Below are 19,377 nucleotides of genomic sequence, written 5' to 3' on the forward strand. Positions count from 1 at the left end.
CATCAACCTCTTTCATAACTAGAAGATACTACAGCAATTTTCAGAACAAATAAGAGTGAAGATTTTTCTTTTACTTGCACATTCTCTTGAAACATAAAAATTCCAAACGAATAAAATGTATAACAATTGTCCTCCTTAGTAAATCACTGGGTTAATTAACAGCCATTTATGAAAGTGACCAGAGGCGGGTGAAGAGATCTGGAAATAACTAGCCTGAACTTTGAGTACTGAGATTAACTCTTACAGTCTCAAAAGAAGATTCTCAAAAGAATCTTCTTGAGTTAAGAGATATTGTCACAATCTCTTGGTTCACTTAGGTATTTTTGTTCCCTCACTGAGTCTAAAGGTGAAATTTTTAAGAATCATAGTAAAACAATTAAATAAGATAAAGTTGTAAAATTAAAATACAGATGGGTTAACAAGACAATGAATAATAATGCCTTAGATATTATAAAAAAAGTGATAGCTTTTAACATTGATGACCAATTTTGGAGAAAATATAGGAAAAATATTTTGACCAATAATAAGAAAGTCTCACTTCTTATCATTTATCATTTCATTGGGCATGTTTAATTACTATGCAGAAGTTTAAAATGAGCTGTGTCACCACAATTAGTGTTTATTCAATCAGTCATTGAAATACATCCAAGTGATCTCTCAGTTGTGTTCCTTGATCACCAGACTTTCCAGGTTTTACCTGAAACATGTCAATCATCTTCTTTGTCCTAAGCACCCTAGCTTAAGAACAGCAACATTAAATAAGCTGAGATCTGAGTGGGTACCTTTCTTTAGGTAATAAGTCCATTCAAATATATTTAGAATTGTAGATACTCTTTTTGGAGTAAATCAAGAGATGCTTTAAGGAAGCCTGCATATGTAACAGAAACTTGCTTGAGAAAAATGGAACACGAACAAATATTGCATAATGCAAAGTATTAGAATCTATTTGTAAAATAACATTGTCTGAAATCCATTAATAATCAAAACCGGAAAATAATTCTTAAGAGTTTTAATATAGAGTTGCCTTTCTATTTATCTAACTTAAAGTACAATTAGGATGAGAATTGTTTCTTCCTTGATTTTAATGTCTGCTGGTTTATATAAACTCATATTTTATCCATTGGATCCACATAATTTCCATAAGAAATATTAACTTGTTTCCAGTGATGCATTTTATCAGTAAGAACATACTGATAAAGGGAAATCATATATATATGTACATATCTTTATTTATATATAGGTACAAAATAACCACATGAAAATTGAATGTAGTCATTGATGGTAACTACAATTTAGGTTTGTGAGTTGGACAGAAAACACTATTTTTCATAACTAACAAAAATTGTTGCAACTCTATCTTAAAATGAAATTCTTTGATTCAATACCTTTTTTCCTATGGACTTCTAAGTTTTCCAAAGCAACAATGAAATTGTACACATTCCGTAGTGTTCATGGTGATCATGAGGGCCCTTTTGGTCCAACACATTAATCTTATGCTCTTATCAATGAAGTCTGTTATGCCATCTCCCTAGAACTTACAACTTGTCTAATCAGTCTTCTCATTGCAGCTTTCATATCTCTGTTCCTTAAAGTGTAGATGACAGGGTTTAAGATAGGAGTAACAACAAAGTCCACAATGGAAAAAAAATTATCCAATGACTTGGTAGGGAAAGGCCACACATAGAGAAACATGCATGGAACAAAAAACAAAACCACTACCATGACGTGAGCTGACAAAGTGAAGAAGGCTTTGGACAAATCGTTTGAAGAACGTTTTCTGACAGTGACCAGAATAAAGATGTATGACACAATTAAGAAAAAGAAGGTGCCCACAGATATGAAGCCACTGTTGGCAGTGACCACAAATTCTAGTCTGTAAGTGTCCATGCATGCAAGTTTCATAACCCTAGGAAAATCACAATAAAAGCTCCCCATGTTATTAGGGCCACAGAAAGGTAAATTGATGACAAAAAGAAACTGAGACACAGCATGAATCACCCCAATGATCCAAGCAACCACTACCAAAAGCATGCACACTTTGGGATTCATGATAGTCAGATAGTGGAGAGGCTTGCAGATTGCAGTGTACCTGTCATATGCCATGGCTATGAGCAGCACCATTTCAACCCCTCCCATGACATGAATAAAGAACATTTGTATCATGCAATTGTGGAAGGAAATGATTTTACAGTCACTGAAAAGATCAGATATCATCCTAGGAACTGTGGTAGATGAAAGGCCCAGGTCAATGAGTGATAGGTTGGCCAACAGAATATACATGGGGAAGTGTAAGTGAGAATCAAAAATTACTGTGAACACAATGAAGAGGTTTCCCAGGATAATTCCCACATAGAATAAAGAGAAGAAAAGAAAAAGAAAAAACTGCATTCCCAAGGATTGTGCAAGTCCCAGTAACACAAACTCAGTTACCACAGAGCCATTTATTTGGTCCATTGAATCATAAAGAAGGGAAGACTCTGAAGTGACCTGAAAGAAAAGAAAGAAGGAATCAACTTTGAGGTATTGAAAATAATGTATTAAATGTTGATAATTTAAAATTGGTTATTAACAAATGTTTTATTTAATTGATAATAAACTATTTATAAAATAATGGGAACCCAGGGTATAAAAAAATTCCTGTAGTATCACCAAAGCTGCACTCATAGGCAATCTATTGTTGTAAATGCTCTCATTTATTCAAATACATGAATGAATCAGGCAACTTAAGAAGTTAGAAAAGAATGCAAAAAATAAACTCAGAATTCAGGTGAAAGAAAATAAATATTAAAACCAAAAATAAATAAATATTAAATCCCAGAAAATTGGGAGAATGTGTATGAGCATATAAAAATGGTTTTTAAAAATAAATAATAGACAATCTTTAAAAAATATAATCAAGAAAATAAGATTAAATAACAATTAGAAATGAGTATAAAATGCCTAATAACAGTTAAAACACCATTGAAGGCTGATTACTATATGTGCTTAAAAACACTCTACCCCAAACCAACACATAAATCATACTTGAATTTGAAATGCTGTAAGAGACTAAAGATTGATATCTTCATAATATATATATATATATATATATATATATATATATATATATATATAAAAGAGTTCAAACTGTTCAATAAAACCTCCAAGACCTAATAGATAAATGGACAAAGTAAATGAAGAGAAAATTCAGAAACATAATCTATATATGTATGTGTGTGTGTATTTCTTCCTTAGAAATCTAAGAAATAAGATAAAATATAATATTCCTATTAAATTAGAAAATACTTTTACAACTATTATTATCAACACTGGCAAAGTCTCAGTGAACTGGGCACCATCATACATTGCTGGAGGAAATATAGACTGATTGAAATAGTTTTAAAAATTTTGAAATAATTTATCAAGAATCTTGAATCCACACCATTTAGTTCAATAATACTCCTTATGAAATTCTGTTTGTACAGAAAAAATTTTTGGCACAAAAATGTTCATCATACTTTATAGTGGTAAAACTTTGAACAATTTAAATGTCAAGCCTTAGGTTGAAGTTTATTATAATGTATGTACATAAGGGAATGTAATACAGTTATTAAAATAAATGTTAATAGAAGGATTTATAATAGCATTAGAAAGATTTTTCTTTATAATATTAAGTGCAATAAAAGTTAATCAATTGCACTGTCCAAAATTTTTAAACTATTTAAAACTACCATTAGGTAGTTGACTTTGATATTTTAGAGCATTAAAAAAAATCTCCTTTTAGATTTTTTTTTTTAATTAAAGTGTATTGGGGTGACAATTGTTAGTAAAGTTACATAGATTTCAGGTGTACAATTCTGTATTACATCATCTATAAATCCCATTGTGTGTTCACCACCCAGAGTCAGTTCTCCTTCCATCGCCATATATTTGATCCCCTTTACCCGCATCTACCACCCCCCACCCCCCTTACCCTCTGGTAACCACTAAACTGTTGTCTGTGTCTATGAGTTTTTGTTTCTCATTTGTTTATCTTGTTCTTTTGTTGTTTTTGGTTTATATACCACATATCAGTGAAATCATATGGCTCTCTGCTTTTTCTGTCTGACTTATTTCACTTAGCATTATAATCTCAAGATCCATCCATGTTGTCACAAATGTTCCTATATCATCTTTTCTTACCGCCGAATAGTATTCCATTGTGTACATATACCACAATTTCTTTATCCATTCATCTATCGAAGGACATTTTGGTTGTTTCCATGTGTTGGCCACTGTAAATAAAGCTGCAATGAACATTGGAGCACACGTGTCTTTATGCATAAATGTTTTCATATTTTTTGGGTTCCTTTTAGATTTTGAAATACATTTTGATATGCATATTATATTTATATTAGATTTTTTTTAGTTAAAAAAAGAGTACAGAGAGTTGAAGGAATGGTTTATTAAGAATGTTTGAAAACAAGGACTGACTCATAATTATTAGAAGACAAGCAAACTAAGGAAGTAAGGATGTGTACTTTTCTGATCCAATTAGCCACTTTCATAAACTGCCAGAAATTGATTCATATATGAAATTATTAAGGAGGGGATATAGCAAAATAAGTAAAGAGTCCTGATTAAACTTCTTGGACTTTGTATAAAACTACTATGAAGTTGAAACTTCTTAGGGCATTTCATCCAGGTAACTGACATAACATTTCCCCTGCTTCACTTTGATCAAGGTTGATCATTTGGAATTAATTCTGATAACCATGAGATAATTATAAGGAAATATTGAGAGACACAATAAATGGTCAAATAAATAAAGGCAATACATTGCAATGGACTAGAAGAGATAATACTTTGGGAAGAATATAGCAGCTGGAGATGAGTAGATTTGATTCCTTTTTTATTTCACAGTATGTAATTATTTTTGTTGCCTCTAGATCTTTACATCGTCTTCTACCTTCTGTCACCTAGATGTTCTCCTGAATACTCTTTCCAGCATTTTCTCTGAAAACTATGTTTTACCATTTTCAGTTCATTCATACTACTATCACTGGACTTCTCATCCATATTGAAATCATGCATGTCACAGGGCCGTAAGGACAAAGGATTTGGGAGGAGAAATTAATCTGGTGAGCATTATAATTAATAAGGCCATCTCTGGAAGATTTATAGTAATGCTGTCTTATTTGCTAAGCAGAAAGTGTTTGTTGACTTCCTAAACTCACCGTCCAATTCAGTGTCTTTGGAGAAATAAAGTTGAAGCTGAATAATCATGTTGACTGTGTAAGATCAATTGTTTTAACCTATTAAACGAAGATGAAACATATAAACCCAATACCTTTGGACTCTCATCATGAAAATGGGTATTTCATTTTATAAAAGCAATTAAAGTCGCTGAGTTAATTTGTCAGATTTGAAAATTCCTATTGCTATTAAGTTAGTACTGCTGAAATGGTGCATATATTGGAGTTAGAGTGATAATTGAGTTTTTTTAAAGAGGAAAATCCCACAATACATGAACCTATTAGCCTAAAGTCTCAAAAATTCTATTTATAACATGTAACTTAATCTATTTATAATCTTTAATCATTCTAAAATGAGACAATCACAGTACAAAACGTGGAACTATGAGTGTAATCAGTGTGATACAGGCACTCAGTAGCATGTCTAAGGAATAGGCAGGAAGGAAGCCCTAAAGACAGAGGAGGAATGAAGATGAATTGGAAAGACAGTAGGAGAATAAAAGGAGGAACAGGAGAAAGAAGAAGAAGAATCCTAAAGGAGGAATGAGGAGGATAAAATGATGATGAAAAGAGGCATTGATGGAACATTGGGCATCTTTGCTTAAGTTGCCTGTTGTGGTTTAAACCAACACACATTGGTGCACTATGAACGTGAATTTTACTTGAGTTTTCATTCACTGCTGTAGGTATATTTTGATTGGAAGGGTGAAAAGTAACAGTAAAGTTGTAGCGAAAATAGTCACTGATATAAAGAAAAGTGGAGACTTTAAGCATATGAATAATGGATGTGGCAGTGGGGTTTGGCAGAATGGAGTGGGTAGTTGGACATGGTGGTTCATCTAACTGCTAGGTGAGTCATCTCTAAAATATTGGGAAGTAAATGATTAAAAAATCCCTTTAGCTTCCAGACAGTATTTTACTTACCCCACTTCTAATATTTACAGCTTTTCATAAATGTAAAATTTTTAAAAATCATGATTTGGAGACCCTTTCTGCTTTGTCCAACCCTGTATCACCTGCCTTGCACCTAGAAAAAGCTCAAGAAACATTTGTTGAATGAATTTTTTGGAATTAAGTACTTAGTTATTTATATAAGAAACAAAATAGTAGGTAGCCCTCCCAAATATATAGAGAAAATGAATTTAATAATATTTAATAATATCTTCTCCACAAGCTTGTACTTTCTAATAACCCAGTATACACACACACACACACACACAAACACACACACACACACACACTTAGGCAAGTGAAGAAAGTCCCACCCACCCTTTCTGTCACAAACATCTGGATTTAGGAACTTGTTTGGAGAAACACCACACACTTGGTTTCTCTGCCTTCTGAGGAAACACTGGTGACATTGTGAAGCCCCCAGGACTTCTTCAAAAGCCAGGTTCCCATAGAGTTTGCCATCTCTCTTATTAGAGATTTAAACAGTCATTCAGGGCCTGGGGAGACATATTTTTAAACAGAAAATGTAGATAAATATTAAACAAAAAAGATGATCAAAATTTAGGTTTGTACAGAAGCGGGAAAGAATTTTGAGATTACCTCAGAGTTAATTCTATCTACAGGTAGAGAGACAACCAGTGAGGTGAAATGGCTAGCCAGTGTGTTCACAGCAATATATTCACAGAATCAAAACTAGAAGTCAGCCTAGCTTCCAGCCCAATGGCCTTCCTCAATAGTTCTCTGCACCTGTTTAATAGAGAAAGTCATGAAAAAAGCAAGAATTATTTATATTTGAGAGGCTCACTGTAACCTAATTGGAAGGTCCCTATTCATCCTTGAGTTCTTTATTCATTTAAAATAAAATTGGTCTTCCATTCCACTTTTCCCAATCCCTTTCCTATTTCTTCAAACACCCTGGCAAGTCATTGAACATTTCCGTTTCAGGACTTTTAGCCACCAGCTTCTCTGTACCATCCCATGACATGGGACAGTTTTGTAATTTAAAAGTATCTTTCCTACCTTCCTGTTCTGTCATATGATGTGCATTTTTAGAAGAGAAATTCAGAGAGCTTAGTCTTCATTTCTGTAAAAAAATCACCCCCCCCCCCCCCGAAAGACAAAGCTATATATAAGATTCTTCATAATGGGAAAGAAGATAATTAGTTACACAAAAGAGTGACCCACTGCTGCCATAGAGACAACCAATACCCAGACCATTATTAATTTCTCTTGAGGACCAAATCTTTGAATCACATTGACTTCCCCAGAGAAAAATATTGAAAGAATTGCCTGGTGATAAAACAGAGGGAGAGAGGGAAGGTTTTGAGGTAATGTGCTGGTTAGTATAAAATAATTCCTATTTGAGGTGGGTGATCTTGACATAGGAATTACATGGAATGACTGAGATCAGGGTGTGAAAATACATCCTGAGTAGACAGACATACCTTCACCTACAGTACCATGAATGAAAATTGAAGAAATAAATCTAAACTCCCACATATGTTAAGATAATTCTTATCACTGATAACAGGAGAATAAATCGTTTCCTGTTACCAATTATAGCAAATGTTTACCTGGGAATGTCCAGCTGTGCTCTCAAACTTGAACGTTGGGGATGAATATGTTTGACCTTTATCCTTCGTGAGTTTCCTGGATACAAGACAAGTTTATATTTTATTGGATCAATTTCTTAAGAAATCATGGAAAAACAGGTACAAATATAAAAGAAAAAACTGTAGGAAGTTATTTGGAGTAGGAAGTTATTTGGAGTTGTCTGTAACAGGAACTTGTTTATTTAAGAGGGAGACAATCATTTAAAGGACCTGTAGCAAATTAATGAGATGAGCCTAGTAGATCTCTCTGGAGAAGACTGGATTTATCTTTGATGTGGCGATACAAACAATCTGATCTCCAGGATATCATGGAGTCCTTAAAGCTTCAAGTCTCTATTTTTGTTTTGAGTTGTATTTGTTCAGAGCTGTATTTCCTTATCTCTTGTTCAGAAACAAGGGAAAATCATATTTTCTAGAATAGCAGCAGAATGATGTTTGGCCTCCAATTAATTTTTCAAAAATAGTGACATTCCAAAAATGTATAAGTAAGGATAAATACTGGAGAATAATGCAGGCAGAAATATTTAAAAAAACAAATAGGGATGCATGGTCAGTTACTTGAAATGTGGTATACATACGATGAGGTAAAACAATTTAATTGCTTATTGCTTAGAAGAAGCACAACTGCTCTGAGATTAGAGGAAAATTTCTCCTTTAACTCCACTCCCCCCACCAGTGGGCTGTTCTGCCACACAACGAACAGTATGGAGCCCGTAAGTCATTCTACCATGCCAGTATGCCCCTCTCCTGATGTGTTCTACTGGGAGACTGGGGTACCAGGCAGAACAGCATATTAAGATGAATGAAGGAGAATCGAGGCAGAAATAAAGTCTCAGGGAGTTGGCAAGTGTAGGCACAGAGCGTGCTGTGATTTGAGTCCTATGTCCTGGGGCATGGATCATGGTTTTGTTTGACAGTGGAGAAGGCTCCTGGGCCAACAGAGGAGCAGGAGTTGTAATGTAGGATTCATGCGACCAGGAATATCGGAGAGGGCTGAGACCAGTGATGTTCAGGCTGCCTCAACTGAGATTAGCTCAAGATTTGAATTGGCACAAGCCTGCAAAAGGAACCCATCAGTAGATTTCATTACAGAGAATTAATTAGAGGCAGGGAAAATTAATTGAGAAGAGAAAAGGAGAAAGAAAAGGGAAGTTCTTTAATCCCTTTGATTGAATGTAAAAAGAATGCTCAGATTCTATTCAATAAATTATACCCATTGCTAATTTCTTACTTTTTGTTGGGTTTATTTGTTTATTTATTATTAACATTTTTTTGGGTGACAATGGTCAACAAAACCACATAGGTTTCAAGTGTACAATTCTATAATACATCATCTATATATTACATTATGTGTTCACCACCCAGAGTAAGTTCTTCTTCCATCACCATGTATTTGACCCCTTTTACCCTCTTCCACCATCTCCTTTCCCCCCTTACCCTCTGGTGTTGACTAAACTATTGTCTGTGTCTGAGTTTTTGTTTCTTTGTCTTGTTCCTTTGTTGCCTTCAGTTTTATATCCCACATATCAGTGAAGTCATATGGTTCTCGACTTTTTCTGTCTGACTTCTTTCACTTCGTATAATAATCTCAAGATCCATCATTTTTACTGATAAATATTTATTGAGCATTTCCTACAATGTTGTTACTGATGCTATAGCTGTAAACAGGAAGGACACAGTCCCTCCTCACTTAGAACTTAGAATGTAATGAGGAAGACATACACTGAAGAAGAAATTATGAGCGATTGATGTTACAAAGTGGTAATAGGAGTGCTATAATAATATACAATGGAAAGAACTTTCCTGGACCCAGGCTCTGTGAAGTCTTTTCTGGTAAAACGATGTAGAAACAGATTTGAAGAATGAATACATGGTAATAGGCAAAGCATGAAGGTCAGATGTTTCAGGCAGAATGATTACCCAGTGCAAAACCTCAGAGATGAGAGAATTTGAGTTTTCAGGCAAGTAAAAGAAAACAAATTTGGCTCTGGAATTGCAAGGAGAGAGGAGATTGTCTGTGAGGCTGGAGAGGGGGATGGGAACCAGGTCATGATGGCATGATAAGCCTTGAAAAGGAGTTATATTTTAATTTAAGGGCAGTGGCAAGTAGTATGTGAAGAGTCTTAAGCAAAATAATCACATGCTTAGATTTATATATTTTAAAACTCTCTGTTACTGAAGTGTAGATAATAGGAATTAAGGCAAACAAGATTTGAAGTTGGAAGAATATGTAACTTAATATTCTATTTGTAAAATGATGTGTGAAGCCTTAGACAGGAATGGTGATATTGTAGAAGAAAATAAGGGGTGTTTAGAATGTGAAATTAATAAGACTTGCTGATTAATTGAATATTGGGGATCAGGGCAAAGGATGAGTCCATTATTACTCCAAGAGTTTGGGTTGATCAACTGAGTAAATATTTGTGCCGTTTTTATGACTGGGGACTCTGAAAGAGCAGGTTTGAGGAGAAGATGATTAGTTGAGTTTTAGGCTTGTTGAGAGGGAGGTGGCTGTGAAACATCCAAATACGTGGGCAGTTCAATTTGTGGATTAGGAACTCAGAAAATAATACCTTAGCTTTGAGAGCACCTAACTCTTAGATGGTAATTAAAGCCATAGGAATGGATGCCACCTAGGGACAGAATATAGAGTGAGACCAGAGCAAAGATGGAATTCTGAGGAACACAGTCTGGTGGTTGAGCAGATGATGGAAATTCAGGAAATTGATACTGGGAAGGAATTTCCCAAGAGGTAGGAGGAAAACCAGACTACTGTGGTGTTGCAGAAGCCCATAGAGTATTTGATGGAGGGTATGGTTAGCAATGATTAAGTAAAAAAGAAATTCCCTTCCAGGTGAATAGCAAAGCATTAGAAAGAAATGTTATTGATTTATTTATACAGAAGCCAGAGATGTTATTGGAAAGGTTCCTGGAAACCACAGGACAAAATAACACAAGCATTACTTTTCTTTTATTTGAGCAGATTTTATTTACAGAGCAGTAGAAACAAATACATGAAAAAGTTATGTGTAAGTTCAATAAAGCTTTTAATTTCAAGTGTAGAAATTTTCAATAAAATTGAACATGCCTTATCATTTTTGGCTTTATCTTTATCTAAAACTATCAAAAAAGATAAACTGTTAGGTAGATCTTTTGCCTGACCAGGAAAACATACTCGAGGAAAATAGGAGTTGGGTGATTATTCTCCTATGAAAAAGCTATTATTTCTAAGCCTTTTTCCCCCCTTTGAGAATATACAATGATGATTGAATATTGAAGGGTCTTCCTTTTTAGAATAATGGAGAGGCAGAGAAAAGCGCAAAAATCTCTGGTCTATATTTATCTAAAGTATTGATAGTGTTAAAGAAATTCTCTTTTCTACCTACAATCACTCAAATCTAAACACAAAATAAAACAGCATCCTAAACTGAGAAAGCTCAACATAAAGTCAAGTCTAAGTTCAGGGCTTAACATATGAAGGTCTTCCGGAAAAATGGCGGAGTGAGGTGAGCCTCTGTAAAGCTCCCCTGGAATTTACAAAGAATCGAACAACAAAAACTCCACAAAGGACTCCCTGCACAGCAGACAAGCAACACGAAGAGGCCCACTACCGACTGAAATCACCTACAGGTGGGAGATTCGCGCGAGTGGAGGGAGGAGGAAAGGGAGAAGCGCGCGGAGACGGAGCCGCGCGGGCGCAGGACGCAGACCTCGCTCAGTGCGCCGCTCGCTGCTTCCCGGAACTACCGCAGCTACGGGAGATCGGACTGCTAGGGCTCCGCCAGGGCTCCACAGGGCTGAGGGGACAGCATATAACACGGCTGAACCCAACGCTCACGGCAGAGACCTCGGAGAAAAGACTGAGGGAAAAAGGCTGAAAACGGTGGTTTAAGCCCGCACTGCCGAGAAGAGAACGGAGCCTTAGGCACTGAGACTAGCCGCCCCCTCCCTCCCCTCCCAGAGCTCGCCCCGCCCCCACCTGCCCGGTGCTAGAAGCGAAACAGTAGCAGTGTCAGATCAAAACAACAGAAAATTTGCTGTTTTGAGATCTGTGGACCGCAAACACAAATTCACAGCCCAACTAGTTCCAGCAAAGGGAGAGAGCAGTGGAAGCAGGACCGGCTGTGGTGGTGGTCGCCGCCATTGCTCTGGGCCACCTCTCACAACTCACCCGCCCCTGACCCCACCTATCTGGGCGGATCCCTGCAGGAGTAAACAGAACTGCTGAAATATACGGGCTCTGAATCAGGAGCTGGAAGAGCTTTGAACATCAAAAGCTCTCCGCATACCCACCGGGACACTGCGCCTGTGACCTAGACGAACTATTAACAGAGGAGAAGCCCGTCTCCCAGGGAATCCCCCATTGTGTGAGAAGTTGGAATAGTGCAGAGAAAACATAGCACTACTGTGTGGGAGAAGAAAATAAGTTGCAGTTGGAGAAATAATAAAACATTCTACCAACAAGTACTGGCAAACAAAAGAAAGACCGCTTTCTATCAACCTGTTGCAGAAGTCACTCCTGTAGATGTCTAGGAAGAGAAATAGTAAACCAGTAATCGCCATGAATAACCAAGGCAACAAGATAGCTCAGAAAGAAAGTGAAAAATCTCCAGAGAAGGCACTTAAAGATACAGAAATATGTGACTTAAATGACAGAGAATTCAAGATTGCAGTTCTGAAAAACTCAACGAGATACAAGAAAACACAGATAGGCAGTTAAAGGAACTCAGAAACTCAATCAAAGAACAGCATGAGCATTTTACGAAAGAGATTGAAATCTTAAAAAGAACCAAATAGAATTTCTGGAGATTAAGAACTCAATAGAAGAAATTAAGAATGAAATAACCAGCTTAGGTAGTAGAGTTGACCAGATGGAGCAAAGAATCAGTGACATCGAAGATAGAAACCTGGAAATGACACAAATTGAAGAAGAAAGAGACTTGAGACTTAAAAGAAATGAAAGAACTCTACAAGAACTTTCTGACTCCATCAGAAAGAGCAATATAAGAATAATGGGCATACCAGAAGGAGAAGAAAGAGAGAAGGGAACAGAGAATATATTCAAACAAATTGTCGATGAGAACTTCCCAAATTTGTGGACAGAACTGGACCCTCGAATCCAAGAAGCAAATAGAACACCTAGTTACCTCAATCCCAACAGACCTTCTGCAAGGCACATTGTATTGAAGCTGTCTAAAATCAACGACAAAGAAAGAATCCTCAAGGCAGCCAGGGAAAAGAAGACGGTAACTTACAAAGGAAAGCCCATTAGATTATCATCAGATTTTTCAGCAGAAACTCTACAAGCCAGGAGGAGTGGAACCAAATATTCAAACTATTGAAAGAGAGAAACCATGAGCCAAGAATAATATATCCAGCAAAGATATCCTTTAGATATGAAGGAGGAATAAAGACCTTTCCAGACATACAGAAGCTGAGGGAATTTTCTAATACACGACCTGCACTACAAGAAATACTAAAGGAGGCTATTCGACCACCATCAACAGGGACAATTTGTGGCAAACAAAACTCAAAAAGGGGAGAGTAAAGGCCTGAACCGAATATGGGAATGGAGAAAGTAAGCGTGCTGAAGAAAATGGAATACTCTAAATATCAAACTTTCTTTTACATAAACTTAAGGGTAACCACTCAAAATAAATCCAGAATTGAAATATATACTGAAATAAAAGAAGAAACAGAGGGAAACATCATAGAATACCACCACACAGAAATAATAGACAACAACAAAAGGCAAAGAAACAATGGAGACACAACCTTACCAGAAAACTAAGGATAGAATGACAGGAAATCCTCACATATCAATAATCACCCTAAATGTAAATGGACTGAACTCACCAATAAAAAGGCACAGAGTAGCAGATTGGATCAAAAAACTAAACCCAACCATATGCTGTCTCCAAGAGACACATCTCAGCTACAAGGACAAGCATAGACTCAAAGTGAAAGGGTGGAAATTGACACTCCAAGCAAATGGTACCCAGAGAAAATCAGGTGTAGCCATAATGATATCAGATGAAACAGACTTCAAGGTGAAAAAGATAACAAGAGACAGAGATGGACATTTCATAATGGTGAATGGGACTGTACAACAAGAAGACATAACAGTCATCAATATTTATGCCCCCAATCAGGGAGCACCGAAATACACCAAGCAACTACTAACAGAACTAAAGGGAGAAATTGACCAAAACACAATTATACTAGGGGACTTAAATACATCATCTATATATTACATTATGTGTTCACCACCCAGAGTAAGTTCTTCTTCCATCACCATGTATTTGACCCCTTTTACCCTCTTCCACCATCTCCTTTCCCCCCTTACCCTCTGGTGTTGACTAAACTATTGTCTGTGTCTGAGTTTTTGTTTCTTTGTCTTGTTCCTTTGTTGCCTTCAGTTTTATATCCCACATATCAGTGAAGTCATATGGTTCTCGACTTTTTCTGTCTGACTTCTTTCACTTCGTATAATAATCTCAAGATCCATCATTTTTACTGATAAATATTTATTGAGCATTTCCTACAATGTTGTTACTGATGCTATAGCTGTAAACAGGAAGGACACAGTCCCTCCTCACTTAGAACTTAGAATGTAATGAGGAAGACATACACTGAAGAAGAAATTATGAGCGCGATTGATGTTACAAAGTGGTAATAGGAGTGCTATAATAATATACAATGGAAAGAACTTTCCTGGACCCAGGCTCTGTGAAGTCTTTTCTGGTAAAACGATGTAGAAACAGATTTGAAGAATGAATACATGGTAATAGGCAAAGCATGAAGGTCAGATGTTTCAGGCAGAATGATTACCCAGTGCAAAACCTCAGAGATGAGAGAATTTGAGTTTTCAGGCAAGTAAAAGAAAACAAATTTGGCTCTGGAATTGCAAGGAGAGAGGAGATTGTCTGTGAGGCTGGAGAGGGGGATGGGAACCAGGTCATGATGGCATGATAAGCCTTGAAAAGGAGTTATATTTTAATTTAAGGGCAGTGGCAAGCAGTATGTGAAGAGTCTTAAGCAAAATAATCACATGCTTAGATTTATATATTTTAAAACTCTCTGTTACTGAAGTGTAGATAATAGGAATTAAGGCAAACAAGATTTGAAGTTGGAAGAATATGTAACTTAATATTCTATTTGTAAAATGATGTGTGAAGCCTTAGACAGGAATGGTGATATTGTAGAAGAAAATAAGGGGTGTTTAGAATGTGAAATTAATAAGACTTGCTGATTAATTGAATATTGGGGATCAGGGCAAAGGATGAGTCCATTATTACTCCAAGAGTTTGGGTTGATCAACTGAGTAAATATTTGTGCCGTTTTTTATGACTGGGGACTCTGAAAGAGCAGGTTTGAGGAGAAGATGATTAGTTGAGTTTTAGGCTTGTTGAGAGGGAGGTGGCTGTGAAACATCCAAATACGTGGGCAGTTCAATTTGTGGATTAGGAACTCAGAAAATAATACCTTAGCTTTGAGAGCACCTAACTCTTAGATGGTAATTAAAGCCATAGGAATGGATGCCACCTAGGGACAGAATATAGAGTGAGACCAGAGCAAAGATGGAATTCTGAGGAACACAGTCTGGTGGTTGAGCAGATGATGGAAATTCAGGAAATTGATACTGGGAAGGAATTTCCCAAGAGGTAGGAGGAAAACCAGACTACTGTGGTGTTGCAGAAGCCCATAGAGTATTTGATGGAGGGTATAGTTAGCAATGATTAAGTAAAAAAGAAATTCCCTTCCAGGTGAATAGCAAAGCATTAGAAAGAAATGTTATTGATTTATTTATACAGAAGCCAGAGATGTTATTGGAAAGGTTCCTGGAAACCACAGGACAAAATAACACAAGCATTACTTTTCTTTTATTTGAGCAGATTTTATTTACAGAGCAGTAGAAACAAATACATGAAAAAGTTATGTGTAAGTTCAATAAAGCTTTTAATTTGAAGTGTAGAAATTTTCAACAAAATTGACAAACCCTTGGCTAGACTTACTAAGATAAAAAAGAGAAGACACTGATTAACAAAATCAGAAAGTAAAAGGGAAGTTATCACGGACACCACAGAAATACAAAGGATCATCCAAGAATACTATGAAGGACTATATGCCACCAAATTCAACAACCTAGAAGAAATGGACAAGTTCTTAGAAACATATAGCCTTCCAAGGCTGAACCATGAAGAACTGGAAAATCTAAACAGACCGATCACCAGTAAAAATTGAATCAGTCATCCAAAACCTTCCCAAAAGCAAAAGTCCGGGACCAGATGGCTTCACTAGTGAATTCTACCAAACCTTCAAAGAGGATCTAATACCAATTCTGCACAAACTCTTCCAAAAAATTGAAGAAGAGACAGTACTCCCTAACTCATTTTATGAGGCCAACATTACCCTGATACCAAAACCTGGTAAGGACAGCACAAAAAAAGAAAACTACAGACCAATATCTCTAATGAATACCGATGCAAAAATCCTAAATAAAATTCTAGCAAATCGAAAAAAAAAAAAAAAAAAAAAAAAAAAAAAAAAAAAAAAACATATGAAGGTCTGACAATTAAGTTCGCGAACTCATCCTGGAAAAAGTGCTATATACCTCATTGCTGAATATCATTATAGCCACCTTCAAAGTACTCCCCTTGGGAATCTATGCCCAATGCCTGCACCTAGTCCATCCTTCAAGGCAATTTTGGAACTCTTTTTCTGGAAAAAGAGCTGTCGTCATATTACCTGTGATGTCCTGAATGTAATCAAAATGTCTTCCTTTCAATATTTCCTTTGTTTTCAGGTAAAGAAAGAAGTCACTGGGGGGCAGATAAGGTAAATAGGGAGGGTGTTCCAATACAGTTATTTGTTTACTGGCTAAGAACTCCCTCACAGACAGTGCCATGTGAGCTGGTGCATTGTCATGATGCAAGAGCCATGAATCGTTGGCGAAAAGTTCAGGTCATCTAACTTTCATGCAGCCTTTTCAGCACTTCCAAATAGTACACTTGGTTAACTGTCTAGTTGGTACAAATTCATAATGAATAATCCCTCTGATATAAAAATGTTAGCAACATCTTTGCAACGAAGTTCGCGAACTTAATTGTTAGACCGCCCACGCCCATGTGAGTGTGTGTTTCTCTCATCTTTTTAATATGTATAATGGAAATATATACATATATATATATATATGTATATATATATATATATAGCAATATTATGCAGCAATAAAAAATAATGAAATCTTGCCATTTGTGACAACATTGATGGACCTAGAGGATATTATGTTAAGTGAAATAAGTCAGACTGAGAAAGATAAATGTCATGATCTCACTTATATGTGGAATCTAAAGAACACACAATGGGATTTATAGATGATGTAATACAGAATTGTACACCTGAAATCTATGTAATTTTACTAACAATTGTCACCCCAATAAATTTAATAAAATAAAATTTAAAAAAAAAGACACAGGAAAAAAAAATAAAGAAAGAACAAAATAAATGAACAAACAAAATAGAAATAAACTCATAGATACAGAGAACAAACTGATGATTGCCAGGGAGGAAGTTTGGGAGCTGGGTGAAAAAAGTGAAGGGGTTAAGAAATTCAAATTGGTAGTTACAAAATCATCATGGGGATGTAAAGTATAGCACAGAGAATATAGTCGATAATGTCGAAACATCTGTTTATAGTGCCCAGTGGGTACTAGACTAATTGAGAGATCACTGCTTAAATTATATAACTGTCTAACCACTATACTGTACACCTAAAACAATGTTTAAAAAACTGAAAAAAAATTCTTGCTTTATTGTAGCTATTTTCTAACAGGAATTTTCACATTTCATGTGATTTAAAAATTTATTTGTATAAAGTTGTACATAATATCATCTTAATATTTTTAGACTGCAGCATCTGTAGAGATGTCTCCTTTTTTTTCCCTGGCACTGGTTATTTGTGCCTTTTCTCTTTTTTTTCTTTTTAATTTATTTTTTAAATTTATTGGGGTAACAATTGTTAGTAAAATTACATAGATTTCAGGTGTACAATTCTGTATTACATCATCTATAAATCCCATTGTGTGTTCACCACCCAGAGTCAGTTCTCCTTCCATCACCATATATTTGATCCCCCTTACCCTCATCTCCCACCCCCCACCCCCCTTACCCTCTGGTAACCATTAAACTATTATCTGTGTCTATGAGTTTCTGTTTCTCATTTGTTTGTCTTGTTCTTTTGTTGTTTTTGGTGCCTTTTCTCTTTTTGATCAGTGTTGCTAATGCATTGTCAATTTTGTTGGTTTTGTGAAGTAATCAACTTTGGTTTTGTTGATACTTTGGATTTTAACATTTTAAAAATTTTACTAATTTTTGCTCTTATTATTTTATTCCTCTACTTTCTTTAGATTAATTTTCTTGAGATGGATAGTTGGATCATTGGTATGCATCTTTCTTTTTAAAAAATATGTACATATATGATAAAATCCCTGCAAGTATCCCCACATTCCATTTGTTCTTATGTATGTATTTTTTTTTTAATTATTATTCAGTTCAAAATGGTTTTTAAAGATTTTTCATTGTGATTCTTTTTAAAACATGGATCACTTAGAAGTGAACTGTTTTGAATTGAGATGAGTTAAATGAAATTCATGTGTTTAGAAACCAAATGGACAGTAGGATCTCATTTTGTAGTCTATCAGTACAAATTATATAGTGTAGCAAGAACTCAATCAGGATGCAGTGTTGTTATCCTCCTTCCATAGAGAGGTATGAAAGGAAGTTATATGCAGGTTTCAAATCACTTATGAATAAATGGTGGCTCCTAAAACTAAAGATTTATATCAGTGAACATAGCTGAGATAATTTTTTCTTAAAATATTCCAAGAAGCTATCATATGTCTCCATGAATGTCTGAGTGAGGCTGCCATGATCATCTGATTTGGGGCAATATCTCTTGATAGTTTGCACTTCTTATTTTACAATACTTTAGGAAATTGAAAACTATAACTACAATTATATATATATATATATATATATATATATATATATATATATATATATATATATATCTTTATTAGATCAGTTATGTTGTTATCAGGAGCCTTTTAATTTATTGACATAGAGACAAAGATTGATATGTTATCATTAATTTTTAGATATTGGTGTATGGTCAGATCCAAGAAATCACAACTTTCTTCTTCTGTTCATAGGAGTAAACTAGAAATAAGATATTGTAAATGTGTCAATATAATTTTATTCAGCCTTATGTAGTAGGTGTCCTGTGGGGCCCTCCAGTGGCAGAGTCTCCCTGGTCACCTGAGCTGGGTGCTCCTTGTGTGTGCTCTTCTGTTATAGTTGAATCTTGATTGCTATTGGCCCATCAGTGGGTGGGATTGACCCTCAGGCTAACTGGCTGTGGGGTTAGGCCATGTCCACAGCTTATGGGCTGCTGTGTGGGAGGTTTACCCCACTGAGTGGGATTTGCCCCAGCAGGCTCTGGTGCCTGTTGAGACAACCCTTTGTCTGGGCCACTTGTGGGGCTAATTAGGCTGTGTTCTGCCATGGTCTGAAGCCAACTTTGAAGTGTGTTGGTTCTG

General features: G+C 35.8%; 1 protein-coding gene across 1 annotated transcript; it reads right to left on the reverse strand.

Annotated features, from left to right (window-relative positions):
* Window positions 1-1,515: 1,515 nt before the first annotated feature.
* LOC109458874 (olfactory receptor 4F6) lies at window positions 1,516-2,484 on the reverse strand. The gene has a single exon (XM_019752861.2). It carries the CDS (start codon window positions 2,452-2,454, stop codon window positions 1,516-1,518), a length of 939 nt encoding a protein of 312 aa, XP_019608420.2. The 5' UTR covers window positions 2,455-2,484.
* Window positions 2,485-19,377: the final 16,893 nt, after the last annotated feature.

Source organism: Rhinolophus sinicus, linkage group LG03, assembly GCF_036562045.2.
Source record: "Rhinolophus sinicus isolate RSC01 linkage group LG03, ASM3656204v1, whole genome shotgun sequence".
Lineage (NCBI taxonomy): Eukaryota > Metazoa > Chordata > Mammalia > Chiroptera > Rhinolophidae > Rhinolophus > Rhinolophus sinicus.

What these genes read in the sequence shown, in the direction of transcription:
- LOC109458874 (XM_019752861.2), bottom strand. Translation starts at nt 2,454, where the DNA reads ATGGACCAAATAAATGGCTCTGTGGTAACTGAGTTTGTGTTACTGGGA.